This window comes from Manacus candei, unplaced genomic scaffold, assembly GCF_025592945.1.
Source record: "Manacus candei isolate 608988 ecotype Guabito, Panama unplaced genomic scaffold, ASM2559294v1 h1tg000045l, whole genome shotgun sequence".
NCBI lineage: Eukaryota > Metazoa > Chordata > Aves > Passeriformes > Pipridae > Manacus > Manacus candei.
The window spans coordinates 3236766-3251999 of NW_026138093.1; the positions used below are offsets into that span (position 1 = coordinate 3236766).

The 15234-nt window shown below is 51.2% G+C and overlaps 1 protein-coding gene and 1 pseudogene across 1 annotated transcript; both read right to left on the minus strand.

The window, feature by feature from the left end:
• LOC127474809 (uncharacterized) overlaps nucleotides 1-1199 on the minus strand; it is a 1721191-nt pseudogene extending 1719992 nt beyond the window's left edge.
• Nucleotides 1200-7038: 5839 nt separating this feature from the next.
• LOC127475014 (olfactory receptor 14J1-like) lies at nucleotides 7039-8056 on the minus strand. Its single transcript, XM_051796315.1, has one exon. It carries the CDS (start codon nucleotides 7996-7998, stop codon nucleotides 7039-7041), a length of 960 nt encoding a protein of 319 aa, XP_051652275.1. The 5' UTR covers nucleotides 7999-8056.
• Nucleotides 8057-15234: the final 7178 nt, after the last annotated feature.

Here is a 15234-nt window from a genome sequence, read left to right on the forward strand (position 1 = left end):
CCTCTTCCCACATTCCCCACACGTGTAGGGCCGTTCTCCAGTGTGGATGCAACGATGGGTGAGGAGGTGGGAGCTGTTCATAAACCTCTTCCCACATTCCCCACACATGTAGGGTTGTTCACCAGTGTGGATGTGCTGGTGTCGGATCAGGTTGAAGCTGTCCCTGAAGCTCTTCCCACATTCCAAGCACCTGAAGGGCTTCTCTCTGCTGGGAGGCTGCTCAGGGACCACCAGGTCAGAGCTCCCCCTCAAGCTCCGGCCGCCTTCCCAGCACAGGCTGGCTCTTTCCTCCTCAGAACACCCTGGGCTGGCTTTGGAGCCCCTCCTGCGGGGGGATCTCCGGCCCTTTTCCTCCCCGCTGCCTTCCTGCACCGGGGAGCCCTTCAAAACGGCCTCTCCCACCAGGGTCTCACGGGGGGATTTGTCCTCCGGGCTCTCCGTCCTCAGCTCGGGGCCTGGGGCAGGAAGCAAGAAGGACAGGCAGGGGATTTGCCTCCGGCCCACAGGGAAGGCCAAGGACATCCCCCCAACTCCGGCCCCGGCAGGACGGCGGCGCCAGCGGGGTTGTCCTGCAGCCGGGGCCATGCTGGGCTGACAGAGCCAGCACAACACCCGCCCAAAGGGACACTGACTTCCTCCTCACCTGCCTGGGGGGCCCAAGGCATCTTCCTCTTCCTCCCAGCCTCCTCCTCCATCCGCCCGAGCTTTGGGAAGGACAAATCCTGATGGGGGGAAAACAAGGGCTGAGCGTTTGGGCTTGGGGGTTCCTCCTGCCCAAGTCCATCTCTAGAACTCACCGGACATCCTGTGACCATAAAAACCTCCAAAACACCAAGGATCAACCCAGAAAACCCCAAATCATCGAGATTCAGGCAAAAGCCTATAAGAAATAGTGAGAAGACTCCTGCCCCCCCAAACTGAAAAAAGATTCACCTAAAAAATACTCTAAAATATGAAGATGAGCCCAAAAAAATTCTCCTAAGATTTCCCCTTCTCTGGTTTCCCCCCTCTAGGGTTCAGAGAGTCTCCCCTGTCTGGGATGCTGGGGGTTCTACCTAGAGATGCTGGGAGTGTTGGGGGTCCCAAGGCTCCCTTCTCCTCTGATTCTCGCCTTCGGGATGCCGCATTCCTAGAAATTCCCCCTCATCAGGTTCTCCACTTTGTTGTCCTAGGGGACCCCAGGGGTCCCCACTGTCCAGGCTTCCCCTTCTCCGTGCCCCCCCTCTCCAGGCTCTCAGGGCTCTCGAAGCTCCTCCCTATCTCCAGCCTCCCTCGCTCTCCAGGAATCAAGGCATGAGGACACCGAGGTACCCCCACGGCAACCCCGCTCCCGCTCTCCCCACTCCCCTCAGCCACCCCTCCCACCCCCAAGTTAACCAGCAGGGGAAATGAACTCAACTCAAAGGAGAGATTATAAGTCAGAATAACAAATTATTAAAATAATACAATAAGTACAATTATACAAACTAACAATTGGTCTTAACCCACAAAACCCAAATGTATAACCCAGCACCCTGGGGCATGGACAGAGTGGTGTTCCTTGGGCCCCCCCCTCCCCCCCGAGTCCAAAGTAAAGGGAGAAGGGAAAAAACCTGCTGGTGGGAGAGCTGCTGCAGTCTGGTCAAAAGTGGTGATTGCAGTCCAGTTGAGGCTGGTGGTCTCAGTCTGGTTGAGAGCGATGAGCTGCAGTCTTCCTCTCCTCTGGATCCCACGAGTGGTAGAAAAGTTCTGAAACTCCAGGTTTATATATTCTCCAGTTCAGGCAGGAATGGTCAATCCTTCCCTCAGAGCAGGGAATTCCATAAAAGGAATGGTCAATCCTTCTCTCAGAGCGGGGAATTCCATAAAAGGGTATGAGAATGTTCAGAGTGGGGAATTCCATAAAAGGGTATGAGGATGCTCAGATAGGGGAATTCCATAAAAGGGTATGAGGACAGGAACATCCCCCCACAGGCAGGCCCTCCCCCCCCCCTTGACAAGAGTTTCTGGGAAATGGCATGGAGGTCCATAGAATACACAGGTTTGGGCTATACCTATCCAGTGATGAATTGGTCCCAGTTGTTCTAACTGGGACACCACTGCTCTAATTCCAAGCCAGAAAAAGCCCAAACCCAGAACTCCACACTCTTATTTGTCCTCCAATGCCCACCCTAATCCCAAACCTGTATTACCAGTATGAAAAACCAAGCTTTAATCCTAACCCAGCCTAAAAATCTCTTCCCCTAATCATGAACCAGACACTGCCAGCAGAACAACAAACCTCCCAAAGTTCTGCCTAATCCCCACCCTGAGCTCTAAACCCCAAGCCCTTACCATTCAGCACCCCCACAGCCCTTGGGAGCAGGGCAAGGACCTGGAGGGCCCAGAGCAGGCCCAGGGGGTTGGCAGAGGAATGGGAGGTGACCTGGATCTGCTCAGCTCTGCAGTGACCCCCAGGAGAAGGGCCTGGGCTCTGGCAGGGATGTCCTGTGGCACAGGGGCTCAGGATCCAAGTTCAGAAGGCCAAGTGCACATGGCAACAGCCAGAGCTGGTGCAGAGACATCAGGGAGGGTCTAGAAATGCTGCTGGGAGGGGGTGGGAAAGCAGGAGGGGTGTGTGCAGCCTGCAAGGCCAGAGCAGCAGCAGGGCCAGGGCAGGACAGCCTGCAGGAGAGATGGCCAAGGGCTCTGGCAGGGCTGCAAGGCCCAAAGGCACCCAGGCCTTTGTCCCCTTGCCTCTGGCAGCTGCCTCTGCCACTCAGGCCACCACAAGACACTTGCCTGGCAGGTTCTGCACTTGGGTTCTGCCTCGCCCCTCCCTCAGGAGCCTGGCAGGGGTTGCCCAGTTTTGGGCCTTTGTTGTTCCTCCCCCTCCCATCCCAGTGCCCCCCAAACAGCCCTGAGCCAGCCGGGAGGGACAGGATCTGCTGGGCCAGGGCCTGGGGCTCAGGCCTTGGCCTTTGTGCTCCACAAAACCAAGGCAGGCTTTGCTCAGCATTGCAGGGGCCTGCCCAGAGCCTTTGTCTGCCTGCACTCCTGGCCTCCAAGGAGCTGCTCCAAGGAGTCCCTGGGGAGGCTTTGGCAGTGCCTGCCCTCAGTGGGGCCCAGCAATGCTTCAAGGCACTTGCACTTTGGCTTCTGACTTCTTCAGCAGCTGCTTCAATCTTCTCTCAGCACCTCAGGATCATGGGCTGGGCTGCAAACACACTGTGGGGCTCATTAAAATGCAGAAATCCCTCAGGATCTCTTTGTCTTCTTTTAATTGTTTCAAAGCAGTTTCAAAACAAGTCTTTGAAGTTTGTCCTTTTTTTGTTTTAATTCAATGATGGCTATTTTTTAGTTCAGAGAAGAGGTGATAGAGGTGTTCTCCAAGTGATCTTGATGCTGAATGTCTCCTCAGGAGATCCACACTGACCCGGAATGATTGACCTTGCTCCTCACCCCCCAACCTCACCAGTTCTGACATGGCCCATCTTGGACTGACAGCTGATGCAGCTCCAAACACACTGTGGGACCCAATAAAACACTGAGAAACAAATTATTTGTCTTCCTTTAATTGTCTTCATGTCTTCAAGACATAAACAACTAATTAGAGTTTTTTTGTAGTTTAGCTAAAGAGGAAAATTTTAAAGTGGACGTCACAAAAAATATATATTTTTTGATGAAAGGGAATGATTTACACAGAGCCTTGGGATACAAGAGGGTCAGGGCGGAAAGGATTTGGATCCAACAATAAGGGGGCAAAAGAGATTAGTAGCAATTAATTATTCACCAATTGAACAATTATCAAGTGATTCAATAGCATTTGCTACAATTTTAACAGTGACTGAATTACAGATTCACAATAACAACATTCACACCACAGTCAATTCACACCCACACCCAGGCAGAGATGTGTGGACACATCAATAACTGGGTGTGGAAAGGTCCCTCTCCCAAATTCTCCTTGTCGTCAGGGAAACACTGCCCCAAATCCCTTTGTGTTTTCCAGCAGACAAGGGTCACAGCTGGAGGAGTGTTTGTTGAGGGGGATCAGAATTGTCCTGGGCATCAGGGAGGGTCTTTGGAGTGTTGCAAACTGGAGGGTTCCCGAGCTGGGAGAGGCTGCCAGAGGTGTCCCACTGAGAGGGAGGTGCTGGGGAGCTGCCAGGGCCTCCCTCAGCCCCGCTGGTTGTGGGCTCCCAAGGTGACTGGCTTTAGTGATCTGCTGAATTTCCATCCTGGTGTCAGGAATGACTGGAGTTTCCAAACTATTTGGGAATTGCATCCAAACTGTTCCATTTGGGTTATGATTCAGGCAGGGAATGTTCCAAGGTTTTTAGGCGATGACTGATTATCCTGTGTTCCCCAGTTCTTACACCCATCCCAGTCAGCTGGATGGTTTATTGACAATGTGTCCCGAGGGGCGGCACCTCCGATGCCATAGAAACCCCTCCCCTGGATTAGGAAACCTTTGGAATTCAGGAGCTGTTCCAGTGGAGCATGAAAATGAACAGCAATTTTCCTAAAGCCCAGCCCCAAGCAGAACAAAGCCAGGCCCATCAGTGTCAGAGCAAAGGTCCCCCATGGCTGTGTCCCTGTGGCCGCTGAGGCGGCAGCGCAGGCCCGAGGCGGTGCCGGGTCCCGGTGCAGCCGGGGCAGAGCGGCGGCTGCGCGAGCGGCAACCCCGGCGGTGAGTGCGGCAGCCCCGTGGGAGCGGCGGCTCCGGGCACAGACGCCGGCGGCAGCCGCTGTGGCTCCTGGAACCCAGTGGCCATTGGGACACTGCAGGGCCTGCTGGAATCCAGGGGCCAGTGGGACACTGGGGAGCCTCTTGGAGCCAAGGGAACCCTGGGATGTTTTGGAACATCCTGGAATCAAGGGGCCATTGTGACACTGCAGGGCCTCAAGGAACTAAAGGAACCCTGAGAGTCTTTGCAACCTCATGGAATCAAGGGGCCATTTCTGGCAGGATGCTCTGCTCAGATAATACCTAAACAATGGTCAGAGAATGCAAACAATGCACACTCTCTGTGATGAGTTACTGCTGGTGTCAAGGTGCTGTTTTTAATGTTGAATTATGCTAAACCCAAAATGCTTCATGAAACTTCAAACACACATCCTGCTTTCTGAAGCAGGATTTGACAGATAAGCTGCTCCCTGGCCTGCAAATATGTCTGGCAGTCAAACCCTTGATAACTATAAAAGCCCCGTCCAACTGTCATGTGGCAGATTCTTCCACAGACTTCCTTGAAGTGTGTGGAGCTTCTGCCATGAAGCAGGGACAGCTCTTCATGGTCACTGCCCAGGGGTTAAGTGAAAGAGAGAGAACTACCCCCTGTCATTGTGGGGTGAGTTACCTCAATCTCTGCTTCAGGATCGTTTCTTTTTGCTGTCTTTGATCCAATTGCTTTAATAGAATGACTTTGATAGACTCCACTGTCCTATCTTACACTATACTGCTAGGAGGTTTTGGCTTTTATACTGTGCAGGAAATAATTCTCTTTAAGGTCATTTATCTGTTCACTTGTCTGATCAATTGTCTGTTCATTTGTCATAATAAATAATTAATTTTATTGAAATATTTCTGATTTGCCATCACTAAAACCTGCAGGACAAAGTGATTGAATCACACCTCTAGAATTCCTTCAATTGAACCCAAAATCTGAGCCTGAGATTGGATCCAGTCACCCCCAGGCTCCTCTCTGAGAAGGAATTTGCAAAGCAAGGGGGTCCTTTCTGCCCCTCGTAGCTCAACGAGACGGCTTCTGCCATCAGCTTTGTCTGAGCCTTCCACCCCCCAGCCCCAAGCCGTGACACAGGGGCATGTCTTGTGCATGCAGTGCAAACATGGACCCCTGAGCTGGTCATTTGCTGTCCCTCCTTGGAGGGAAGAACAAGCCCAATGGCCTGGGGTGAGAGGCCAGTGCTGGGAGCGGCGCTGGCTGTGCCAGGGCACTGCTGGGTGCCCCCACCCTGAGCACTCCCCCCCTTGTGCTGGTCACTGCTGTTTTCCTCTACAGGGCATTGTGTTGGGCACATCCTGGAGAGCAAAGTGGAAAGCAGATGGAAGCTTTCAGGCCCTGGTCTGAGGAGATGCCCCTGCAGGATGGCAGTACTGCTGCAGAGGTCAGCTCTGTGCCAGCAGTGCCCGTGGCTGTCCCTGCCTGCAGTCCCTGGACAGTCCTGCAGCAGGACTGGCACCGACTGCCAGAGCACTGAGGCCTCCAACAACACAGGGCTCTGCAGGACAGTGTGGAAGGGAAGGGAGAGGAGGCCATGGAGGAGAAGGGCTGCTGCTCCCTGGCAGTGCTGCTCTGCTGGGACTCTTTTCTGGCCCAGCTCTGCACAGAGGCACCGACCCTGCAGCTGCAGAGAAGTCAGAGAGGAAAGATGTCAGGCAGACAAGCCAATGCAGAGTTCTTTATTTGGCTTAAGCACACAGTGAGTCAATTCCCAGTTTGTACAGCCTCTGGGCCAGGCTAGAAAGGCAAACACTGAATTGAAAATGTTTTTTATATACATTTTTTATATGCATATTTATACATAAAGATTTTTGATTTGAACAAATTCTCACAAAAATAACATCCCCACCAGGAGCAAAAAATAGAGAAGATATGTGTTGTGGTAGGAATTCTTAATGATACAGCAGACATAAGAAGTTATCTTAGCCAGAAACCTTGAGATTTAAACACAGGGAAGCCTGTTTATATTTACTCTCTTATATTCTTATAGTATCTTTTAATTAAGTTGACTTCTAGACTCCAGAGGTAAATCTGTTTTATCACTCTGTTTGCCCCCATCTGCATTGTGTTTGTGATTTAAGTGCAGCTTTACTTTCAATACTACAAGTGAAAATTCTGTAGCAAGAAGGCCCTTTTTTCAAGGTAATGTACAGCTTTTATATACCCGAAATGGAAAGAAATATCTGTTTATCTGTTTAAAGAAAAATATCTTCCTAGACCTTTAACCCCAACCATCAATGGAATGCTTACCCTGCTTTCCCAAAACTCTCTATATAGCTAAAGTTATGTCAAATAAAGTATTCAGCTTTGTACCCACAAACTGGATTGTCCGTTATCATTCAAACCATCTCAGAGAGTTTGTTGCTTCTGAAAAACACCCAGTTATCAGTTTCCTCAGGCCATCCTTGAGCTCCTGGTTCCTCAGGCTGTAGATGAGGGGATTCAGTGCTGGAGGCACCACTGAGTACAGAACTGACACCACCAGATCAAAGGATGGGGAGGAGATGGAGGGGGGCTTCAGGTAAGTAAACACGCCAGTGCTGATAAACAGGGAGACCACGGCCAGGTGAGGGAGGCACGTGGAAAAGGCTTTGTGCCGTCCCTGCTGAGAGGGGATCCTCAGCACAGCCCTGAAGATCTGCACATAGGAGAAAACAATGAAAATGAAACAACCAAACCCTAAACAGGTACTAAACATAAGAAGCCCAAGTTCTCTGAGGTAGCCTGAGTGTGAGCAGGAGAGCTTGAGGATGTGTGGGATTTCACAGAAGAACTGGCCCAGGGCATTGCCCTGGCACAGGGGCAGGGAAAATGTACTGGCTGTGTGCAGCAGAGCATTGAGAAAGCCAGCGGCCCAGGCAGCTGCTGCCATGTGGGCACAAGCTCTGCTGCCCAGGAGGGTCCCGTAGTGCAGGGGTTTGCAGATGGCAACGTAGCGGTCGTAGCACATGATGGTGAGGACGGAAAACTCTGCTGAGATGAAGAATAGAAAGAAAAAGGCCTGTGCAGCACATCCTGTGTAGGAGATGGCTGTGGTGTTACGGAGGGAATTGTGCATGGCTTTGGGGACAGTGGTGCAGATGCAGCCCAGGTCTGTGAGGGAGAGGTTGAGCAGGAAGAAGCCCATGGGGGTGTGCAGGTGGTGGTCACAGGCTACGGCGCTGAGGATGAGGCCGTTGGCCAGGAGGGCAGCCAGGGAGATGGCCAGGAAGAGCCAGAAGTGCAGGAGCTGCAGCTCCCGCCTGTCTGTGAATGCCAGGAGGAGGAACTGGGTGAGGGAGCTGCTGTTGGACATTTGCTGTTCCCTAGCACAGGGTCTGTTAAGAAAAGAAAAAGACACAGAACAATTAGGAGATACCCCTCTCAGCAAAGATACTCCATCTTTCATAGTAATCCCCCCAAACCATTTGTATTTCCCTTATACTGGCTCAGAGTGGTGTGAACAGCAAGAATTCTGGCCATGTGCTGCCAAGGGCTCAGCTTTGCTCTGCTGCAGTGGCAACATGGAGCTGGTTTGTGACAGCTCTGATGATCACAAGGGATGTCAGATGTAACCCACCTTTAATAGACAAGTTCCATTTCTGACCCCCTTACTCACAATAGCGTGCTCTGCAGAACAGAGGTTTCTATTGTCTTTAGAATAATTCTTCTGTTAGATATGTTCCACCATTAAATCTGCATAGTGTTCCTTTTAGGAGTAAAAATTCTCATTTTTATTGCTGAAAATGTAAAGAATCTTTAGAAAAGACAAGAGACAAAAGGGCTCAGCTCTCTGTGGTTTCAAGCAGAACCAGGAGAGTTGCAGAGTTCTTTAGCCTGTTTCCCATCTGCCCTACTCTTTACCTTGTGCTGCATTCACTTTGATTTCACACAAACAAATATTAAAAAACACACCCCCAAATACATGTGCAGTGATGAGAGCAGGACAATGTTGTTTCCAAGGTCAGCTCTGTGAAGTGTCCCCTGTGCCAGCCCAGAGGTGCAGCTGTGCTGGACAGAGCAGGACAGGAGCCCTCCTGCAGAAAAGCCAAGGGCTGGGACAGGAGAGTGCCCACCCCCAAGGGAAGGTTCAGCCCTGCCCAGGATCCTGTGCTCATTTCTGATCCTGCCTGAAATGTTCATCTCCGAGAGGAAAACAGTTTGAATTTCAGTGTAGCCTCCAGAACTGAGAGAACAATGTCTCTGCTACAATGCCTAAGCAGGAAACTACCAGCAGGACAAACTCCTTTCCTGTAGCCCCTGCCTTTTGTGAGCTTTGCAAAAAATTCTGCATTAAATATAGTGTAGTGATCTGGAGCTGTGAGCAGGTCTGACCCTGCAACAGCAAGACATGGAAAAAATCCTCTCTCAGCTGCCAGGTTTGCCCCTTGCCCAAAGCCCTTCTGCCCCAGCCCTGGCAGCAGCTCCCCGGGCCGGCTGAGAGCTGCCCCTGGCAGGCAGCAGAGTCCCTGCCCAGCACAGCACCCTGGGTTGCAGGACCCTGCTCTGCCCCACAGCCCTGGGCACCCCTGGCTGCACCCCCGGCTTCACAGCTCTTCCAAAGTGCCCCAAAACAGCCCCTGCTCACCCATCCCATCAGCTGGGGCTGGGCCAGCTTTAGGAGATGCGTCCAGGAGCTGCCCCTGCACTGCCCTGCAGCCACAGACTCACCATGTGCAGCCCTGCCAAGATTCCTCCTGCAGGGAGCTCTCAGCCCTCCTGCCAGTGCTGAGCCCCTTGAAGCTCTGCCTGTGCCCTGCTGGTGTCCCTGAGCTGCCCTGGCAGTGCCCTCAGCCCTGCTGGGCTGTGCAGAGGAGCTGCTCACCAGCAGAGCTGTCTCTTTGAAGCTCTTCTTGCTTAGCAGGAGCTCCCTGTGTGCCAGGAGCCTGGCCCAGCTCAGCAGCACAGCAACAGCCCCAGGCAGTTCATGACCCTTGGGGGGGAATTGGTGTTGTTTACCTGAGACTCAGTCCCTGAGAGTAAGTTCAAACAACTTCTCAAGAACTCAAAATGAGATTGAAACACTGAAGTTTCTTGTAGTGCAAATGAGTCCCACTGAGGGACACAACTGAGAACGTGTCCCCAGGTTCCAGTTGGAACAGAAAACTGCAGACAGTGGTGACAAGGATGGACAAGAAAAGGAAAGGTGGTTCTAATGATGAATAAACTTTGACTTGTTTCCTTAATCCAGAGGACCAAGGCCTGACCCCCAGCCCCTGGGAAGGCAGGTGCTGTCCCTGCCTCATTCCTCAGGGCTCTTCCTGGGGCACTGGGATGTGGGATGTGCAGTGCCAAGGGCAGGACCATGGGGTGGCACCTGCCAGGCTGCTGAGCAGGGACAAGGAGGCCATGAGGCCCCAGGGCTGCAAGGGCCACTCCCCTCCTCCTGGCATCAGGGGCACAGACAGCAGCCCTGGCCAAAGGCCTGCAGAAGGTGGCTGTGTCAGGGCCTTTCAGCTTCTCCCCATCCCTATCTCCTCTCCAGCCCAGGCTATCCTAAGGTGTCCATGCCCTGCCCCTTTCCCTGCAGGCTGTCGTCATCCCCCCGGCTGCCCCACCTGGCTGGCACCTTCCTGCACTGACATCTCTGCGTCCTCCCTGGCTCTTCCTGCACACACAAAGCCTTGGGCTCATCCAGACTCCTTCTGGGTGATGTGTTGCACCACACCTTTGCCCTCAGAGTGAAACTCCTTTCTCTTTGTTTCCAGTTTTGACCTCCCTAGCTGAACTTGGTATTATTTCTTTATTTCTCATGGTCTTTTCTGCTATGAGAAATGGATCCACCATCTCTAAATCCTCCCTTCAAGCCCTCTGAGGGCTGTCCTGTACCGTCCTCAGTCTCCACACCATTGAGGCCACAGCTCCTTAGCCCCTCTCTAGTGCTCATGTGCTTGAGACCTTTAAAGCCCATCTTGGGAGATCTCCGGGCACTCACTAATTTTTTTGCAGATGAAAATGTCGTGCTCATAGTCTAAGGAAATCCCAGGGATACTTGTTACCAAGGCCTGTAGTGGCAGAACATGGGACAGTGGCTTTGAACTGAAAGAGAAGAGTTTTATATTGTATAATAAGAGGAAATATTTAGCAATAAGGGCGGCAAGAACTGGACCAGGTTTCCAGAGAAGTGGATGTCCCATCACTCCATTTGTCCAAGGTCAGGGACTATGAGTAACCTGAATTAGTAAAAGATGTCACTGTCCATGTCCAGAGACTTGGACCACATGACCTTCTAGCTCCCTTCCAAGCCAAATAATTTTGTCATTCTTTTGAGTCTGAAGTCCCAAACTCCTTCTCCAAAGAATTTCCATTTTTGAGGACATGAATTGCCATGTTTTTGGAGAAACCCTTCTAAGTCCAAAAAATAAAAAAAATAATTGAAAGGAAGTTCCAAGGTATCTGTGTGAAACTTGAAACAAGTGGGTCAATGGCAGAACCTCTCAGGGTGACCTTGCAGCTGAGGATGGGGGATTTGGCCTTGGGCTCTGAGACTCATAATGGGCAGACAGAAAGGGGATTTGGGGACTGGGCAAGACTTGTCATGGGATGTCTAAGAAAGAACCAAAGCAAGGGTAGAATCCCAGTGGTTTCTGGAGGAAACAGCATGAAAAAAGAGAGAGAAAAGAGGCTGAAAAAGCTGGTCATGATAAACAGGAGGCTGGTCAAGACACATCCCTGGCTGTGCCCTGCAAGTGATCCCCACAGCCTGTCCCGTTTTCTTGATAACTCCATTGTCAAGAAGTTTCTGTGGGGAGAGACCTCTCTACTCCTGGCACGGATCATGGCCCAAGTTCCAGTCACTGGAGCTGGAGCCACAAATAGTCAGGTCTTGTGTTTTTTGGAAGACCAAACTCTGCCCAGACTGGGGTGTGTGTGTGTTGGAAGCACAAAAGGGTGAAGGAAATGCAAAGCTAAACACCCAATGGAGCCTGACTTTGTCCCTAAGTGGGGGATGAGAATTGGACCCAACATGTGCAGGGACAGATGGAGGGGTTTGTCCCCCTGGCCCTGCCCAGAAGGGACACCTTTCACGAAGGGTTGTGGCCTTGGCTGTGCTGAGGGTTGCCCCGGGCAATGCAGCTTGGGATTGCAGTGGCACTGTCAGGGCTCTGCAGAGCTCCTGGCAGTTCCTGCATTTGTCCCCAGCAATGCCAGAGACCTGCAGGGGTTGCAGTCAATCACTTGTGCTCTTTGGGACCCCGCCTGGCTCTGCTGAATGGGAGCAGGCCTGGAGTTCCCAGACTGTTCCTGCATCCAGGGTCGGGCCTGCAGTGATGTTTGTGCAGCATTCAATTGGTGCAGTGGCAGGATGGCCATGGATCCATTCCTGCAGAAACACAATGGGGCTCCATCCCAGGCAGGGATAGAATGGGCCCACAAATTTTGGAAGGATAAGAACCAGAGAGTTTTGGCCCTGTGGAATCCCATGGAACCAAAGGAACCCTGGGACATGGCAGAACCTCCTGGAATAAAGGGGACATTGTGACCCTGCAGCACCTCATGGAACCAAAGGGAGTCTGGGACGTGGCAGGGCCTGATGGAAACAAAGGAACCTCCCTGGGAACAAAGGGACCCTGGGACACTGCCAAAACTGAGGGAGACAAGGGAACCCCAGGACACTGTGGAATCTCATGGAATCCAGGGTCCATTGGAATACACTGGGGCCTCCTGGAACCAAAGGGAACATGGGACGCCGTGGAATCTAGTGGAATCAAAAGGACCTTGGGCCTTTGTGGAACCTCATGGAATCAAGGGTCCATTGAGACACTGGAGAAAATGATGGAATCAGTGGGCCATTGTAACAGTGCATGGCCTTATGGAGCCCAAGAATGCTGGGAAACAGTGCAACCTCCTGTAATCATAGAGCCATTGTCCCACTGCAGTGCCTCAAAGAATAAGGGGTCCAATCTTTGCTTTGGATTTTGTCAACAAATTAAATTTAAGGAATTACAGAAGTGCGATTGAACCACTTTTGCCCCACTGGTTTTAATGGTTGACCAAATGAGAGTATTTATAAAAAAAAAGAAACATTTATTTATACAATTGATCAGACAAATTATCTTAATCAGAATTGTGTACTACACAGTATAAATGCTAAAATTACTAGTTGTTCAGTATAAGATAGGATAGTGCACTATATTGAAGCAATTATTGAAACAATAGAACGGCTGGGACTGATTCATCACTGGATGGATGTAGCCCAGGACTGTGTATTCTATGGCTTTCCATGCCATTTCCCAGAAACTGTTGTCGGTAGAGGCCTGTGAGATAGGAAGATGTTCCTGTCCTCATACCCTTTTATGGAATTCCCTACTCTGAGGGAAAGACTGAACATTCCTGCCTGAATTGGAGAATATATAAACTTGGAGTTTCGGAACCTTTTTACCACTCATGGTAAAACTGCAGAGGAAGACTGCAGCTCACCGCTCTCAACCAGACTGAGACACCACCCTCAACTGGACTGCAATCACCACTTTTGACCAGACTGCAACAGCTCTCCCACCAGCAGGGTTTTCCCCTCTGCCTTTACTTTGGACTCGAGGGGGGGGGGGGGGCAAGGAACACCACTCTGTTCATGCCCCAGGGTGCTGGGTTATACATTTGGGTTTTGTGGGTTAAGACCAATTGTTTGTCTGTATAATTGTACGTATTGTATTATTTTATTAAATTGTTATTCTGACTTATAATCTCTCCTTTGAGTTGAGTTCATTTCCCCTGCTGGTTTACCTTTAAACCAGCACACTGTTCCATCCACTCTTGTGCTGGGTGAACACAGTTTCACTCCGAGCTAGTTCTGGGTTATTGCCAAGTCCATGTCACTTGCATGCAGCCCAGAGAAGCTCCTTTATGCCTTAGTCCTGATGGTAAGGGAGAGAAATAGTACGGGCTCTAAAGTTGTGCCTTTGTTTCCAAGACGGCAAAGGAGGAGCTAATGATTCCATGGATCCAAACAGCAGTTTGCTTGTAAAAGTTTGAGAAAAAAAACCAAACAAACAAAAAAAAAAACAAAAACAAAACAAAAAAAAAACACAAAAAAAAAAAAAAAAAACAAAAAAAAAAAAAACCAAAAACAAAAAACAAGAAACCAAAAAACCCTCTACATTTCTTCTGAGTAGAGAAGGTGCAGAGGAGATGAGAATTTTTGAGGCCAAGATAGTTATAAACATTTGGAGGCCAAGAAGCTCACCGTGTGCAGTCAGGTAATGAGTACAATAAAATCAGGTGGGGAGGAAGCTGAGTGTGTAGAGAACAGATCAACATCTTGATCCTATGGCAAGGAGATACCTGGTGCTTTCTGCTGTCAGCCAGGGTCTGTGGCTGAGGTGTGATGCTTGTGCTTTGGGGTGCTTGCAGGGGTTGATGAATAGGTGTGGAGCAGATTGGTGGTATTTTTGTTGTTGTTTGGGAACACTCAGGTACCCTGTGGGTAGGCTTGAGGTTGATGTCCTGAAGGTGTTGTCTCTGAGACAGTCAGTACTGTGACTGAGTGTGGGACAGAACGGCCCCAGCCCAGCTGCAGTGGCTGAGCTGAGGTGTTGCCTGAGGCAGAGCAGAGTTGCCGGGGGTTTGCTGAGTGGGTGTGTGCCCAGCCTGCCAGGCTCCCTGTGGCACTGGAGAGCAACTGCTGGTGGGACCTGTGCTAAAGCAGTTTTAAATGTGCCCCAGAGCCCTAGGGACAAGGGCAGCCTGAAGTGCCCTTGTCCCTGTGTGTGTGCCCACAGCACAAGGGGCAAAAGCAAGGCAGGAATGGGCCTGTGAGCTACAGGGCTGAGGTTTGTGGCGATTGAGTTCCACAAAGATGCAGGTCAGGGGGAGAAAGCAAATGTTTATTAATGTAAGGTGAAGGGGAGGGATGAAGCTTCTTAAGGTAATGGGAAAGGGAGGGATGAGGTGTGGGCAGGAGAAGGGAAGGGGAGGGGAGGGAAGAGAAGGTTTGGGAAGGGAAGGCTTGGGAAGGTTTGGGAAGGGAAGGTTTGGGAAGGGAAGGGAAGGTTTGGCAAGGGGAGGAGAGGGAAGGAAAGGTTTGGGGAGGGGAAAGGAGGGGAGGGAAGGGGAGGGAAGATTTGGGGAGGGGAGGGGAGAGGAGGGAAGGTTTGGGAAGGTTTGGGGAGGGAAGGAAAGGGGATGGAGGGGAAGGGAGGGAGGGGATCTGATATTAATCTAAGGGGAAGGGGAGGGATGAATCTTCTTAAGCTAAGGGGAAAGGGAGGGATGAAGTGTGGACAGGGGAAGGTTTGGGGAGGAAAGGGAAGGTTTGGGAAGGGGAGGGGAGGGGAGAGGAGGGGAGCTGATGTGTATTAATCTAAGGGGAAGGGAAGGGAAGGGATGAACCTTCTTAAGCTAAGGGGAAAGGGAGGATTAAGTGTGAGCAGGAGAAGGTTTGGGAAGGTTTGTAAAGGTTTGGGAAAGGGAAGAGAAGGTTTGGGAAGGGAAGGTTTGGGAAGGTTTGGGGAGGGAAGGGGAGGGGAGGGGAGGGGAGGGGAGGGAAGGGGAGGGGAGGGAAGGGGAGGGGGGAGGGGAGCTTGTGTTTATTACTCTAAGGGGAAGGGGAGGG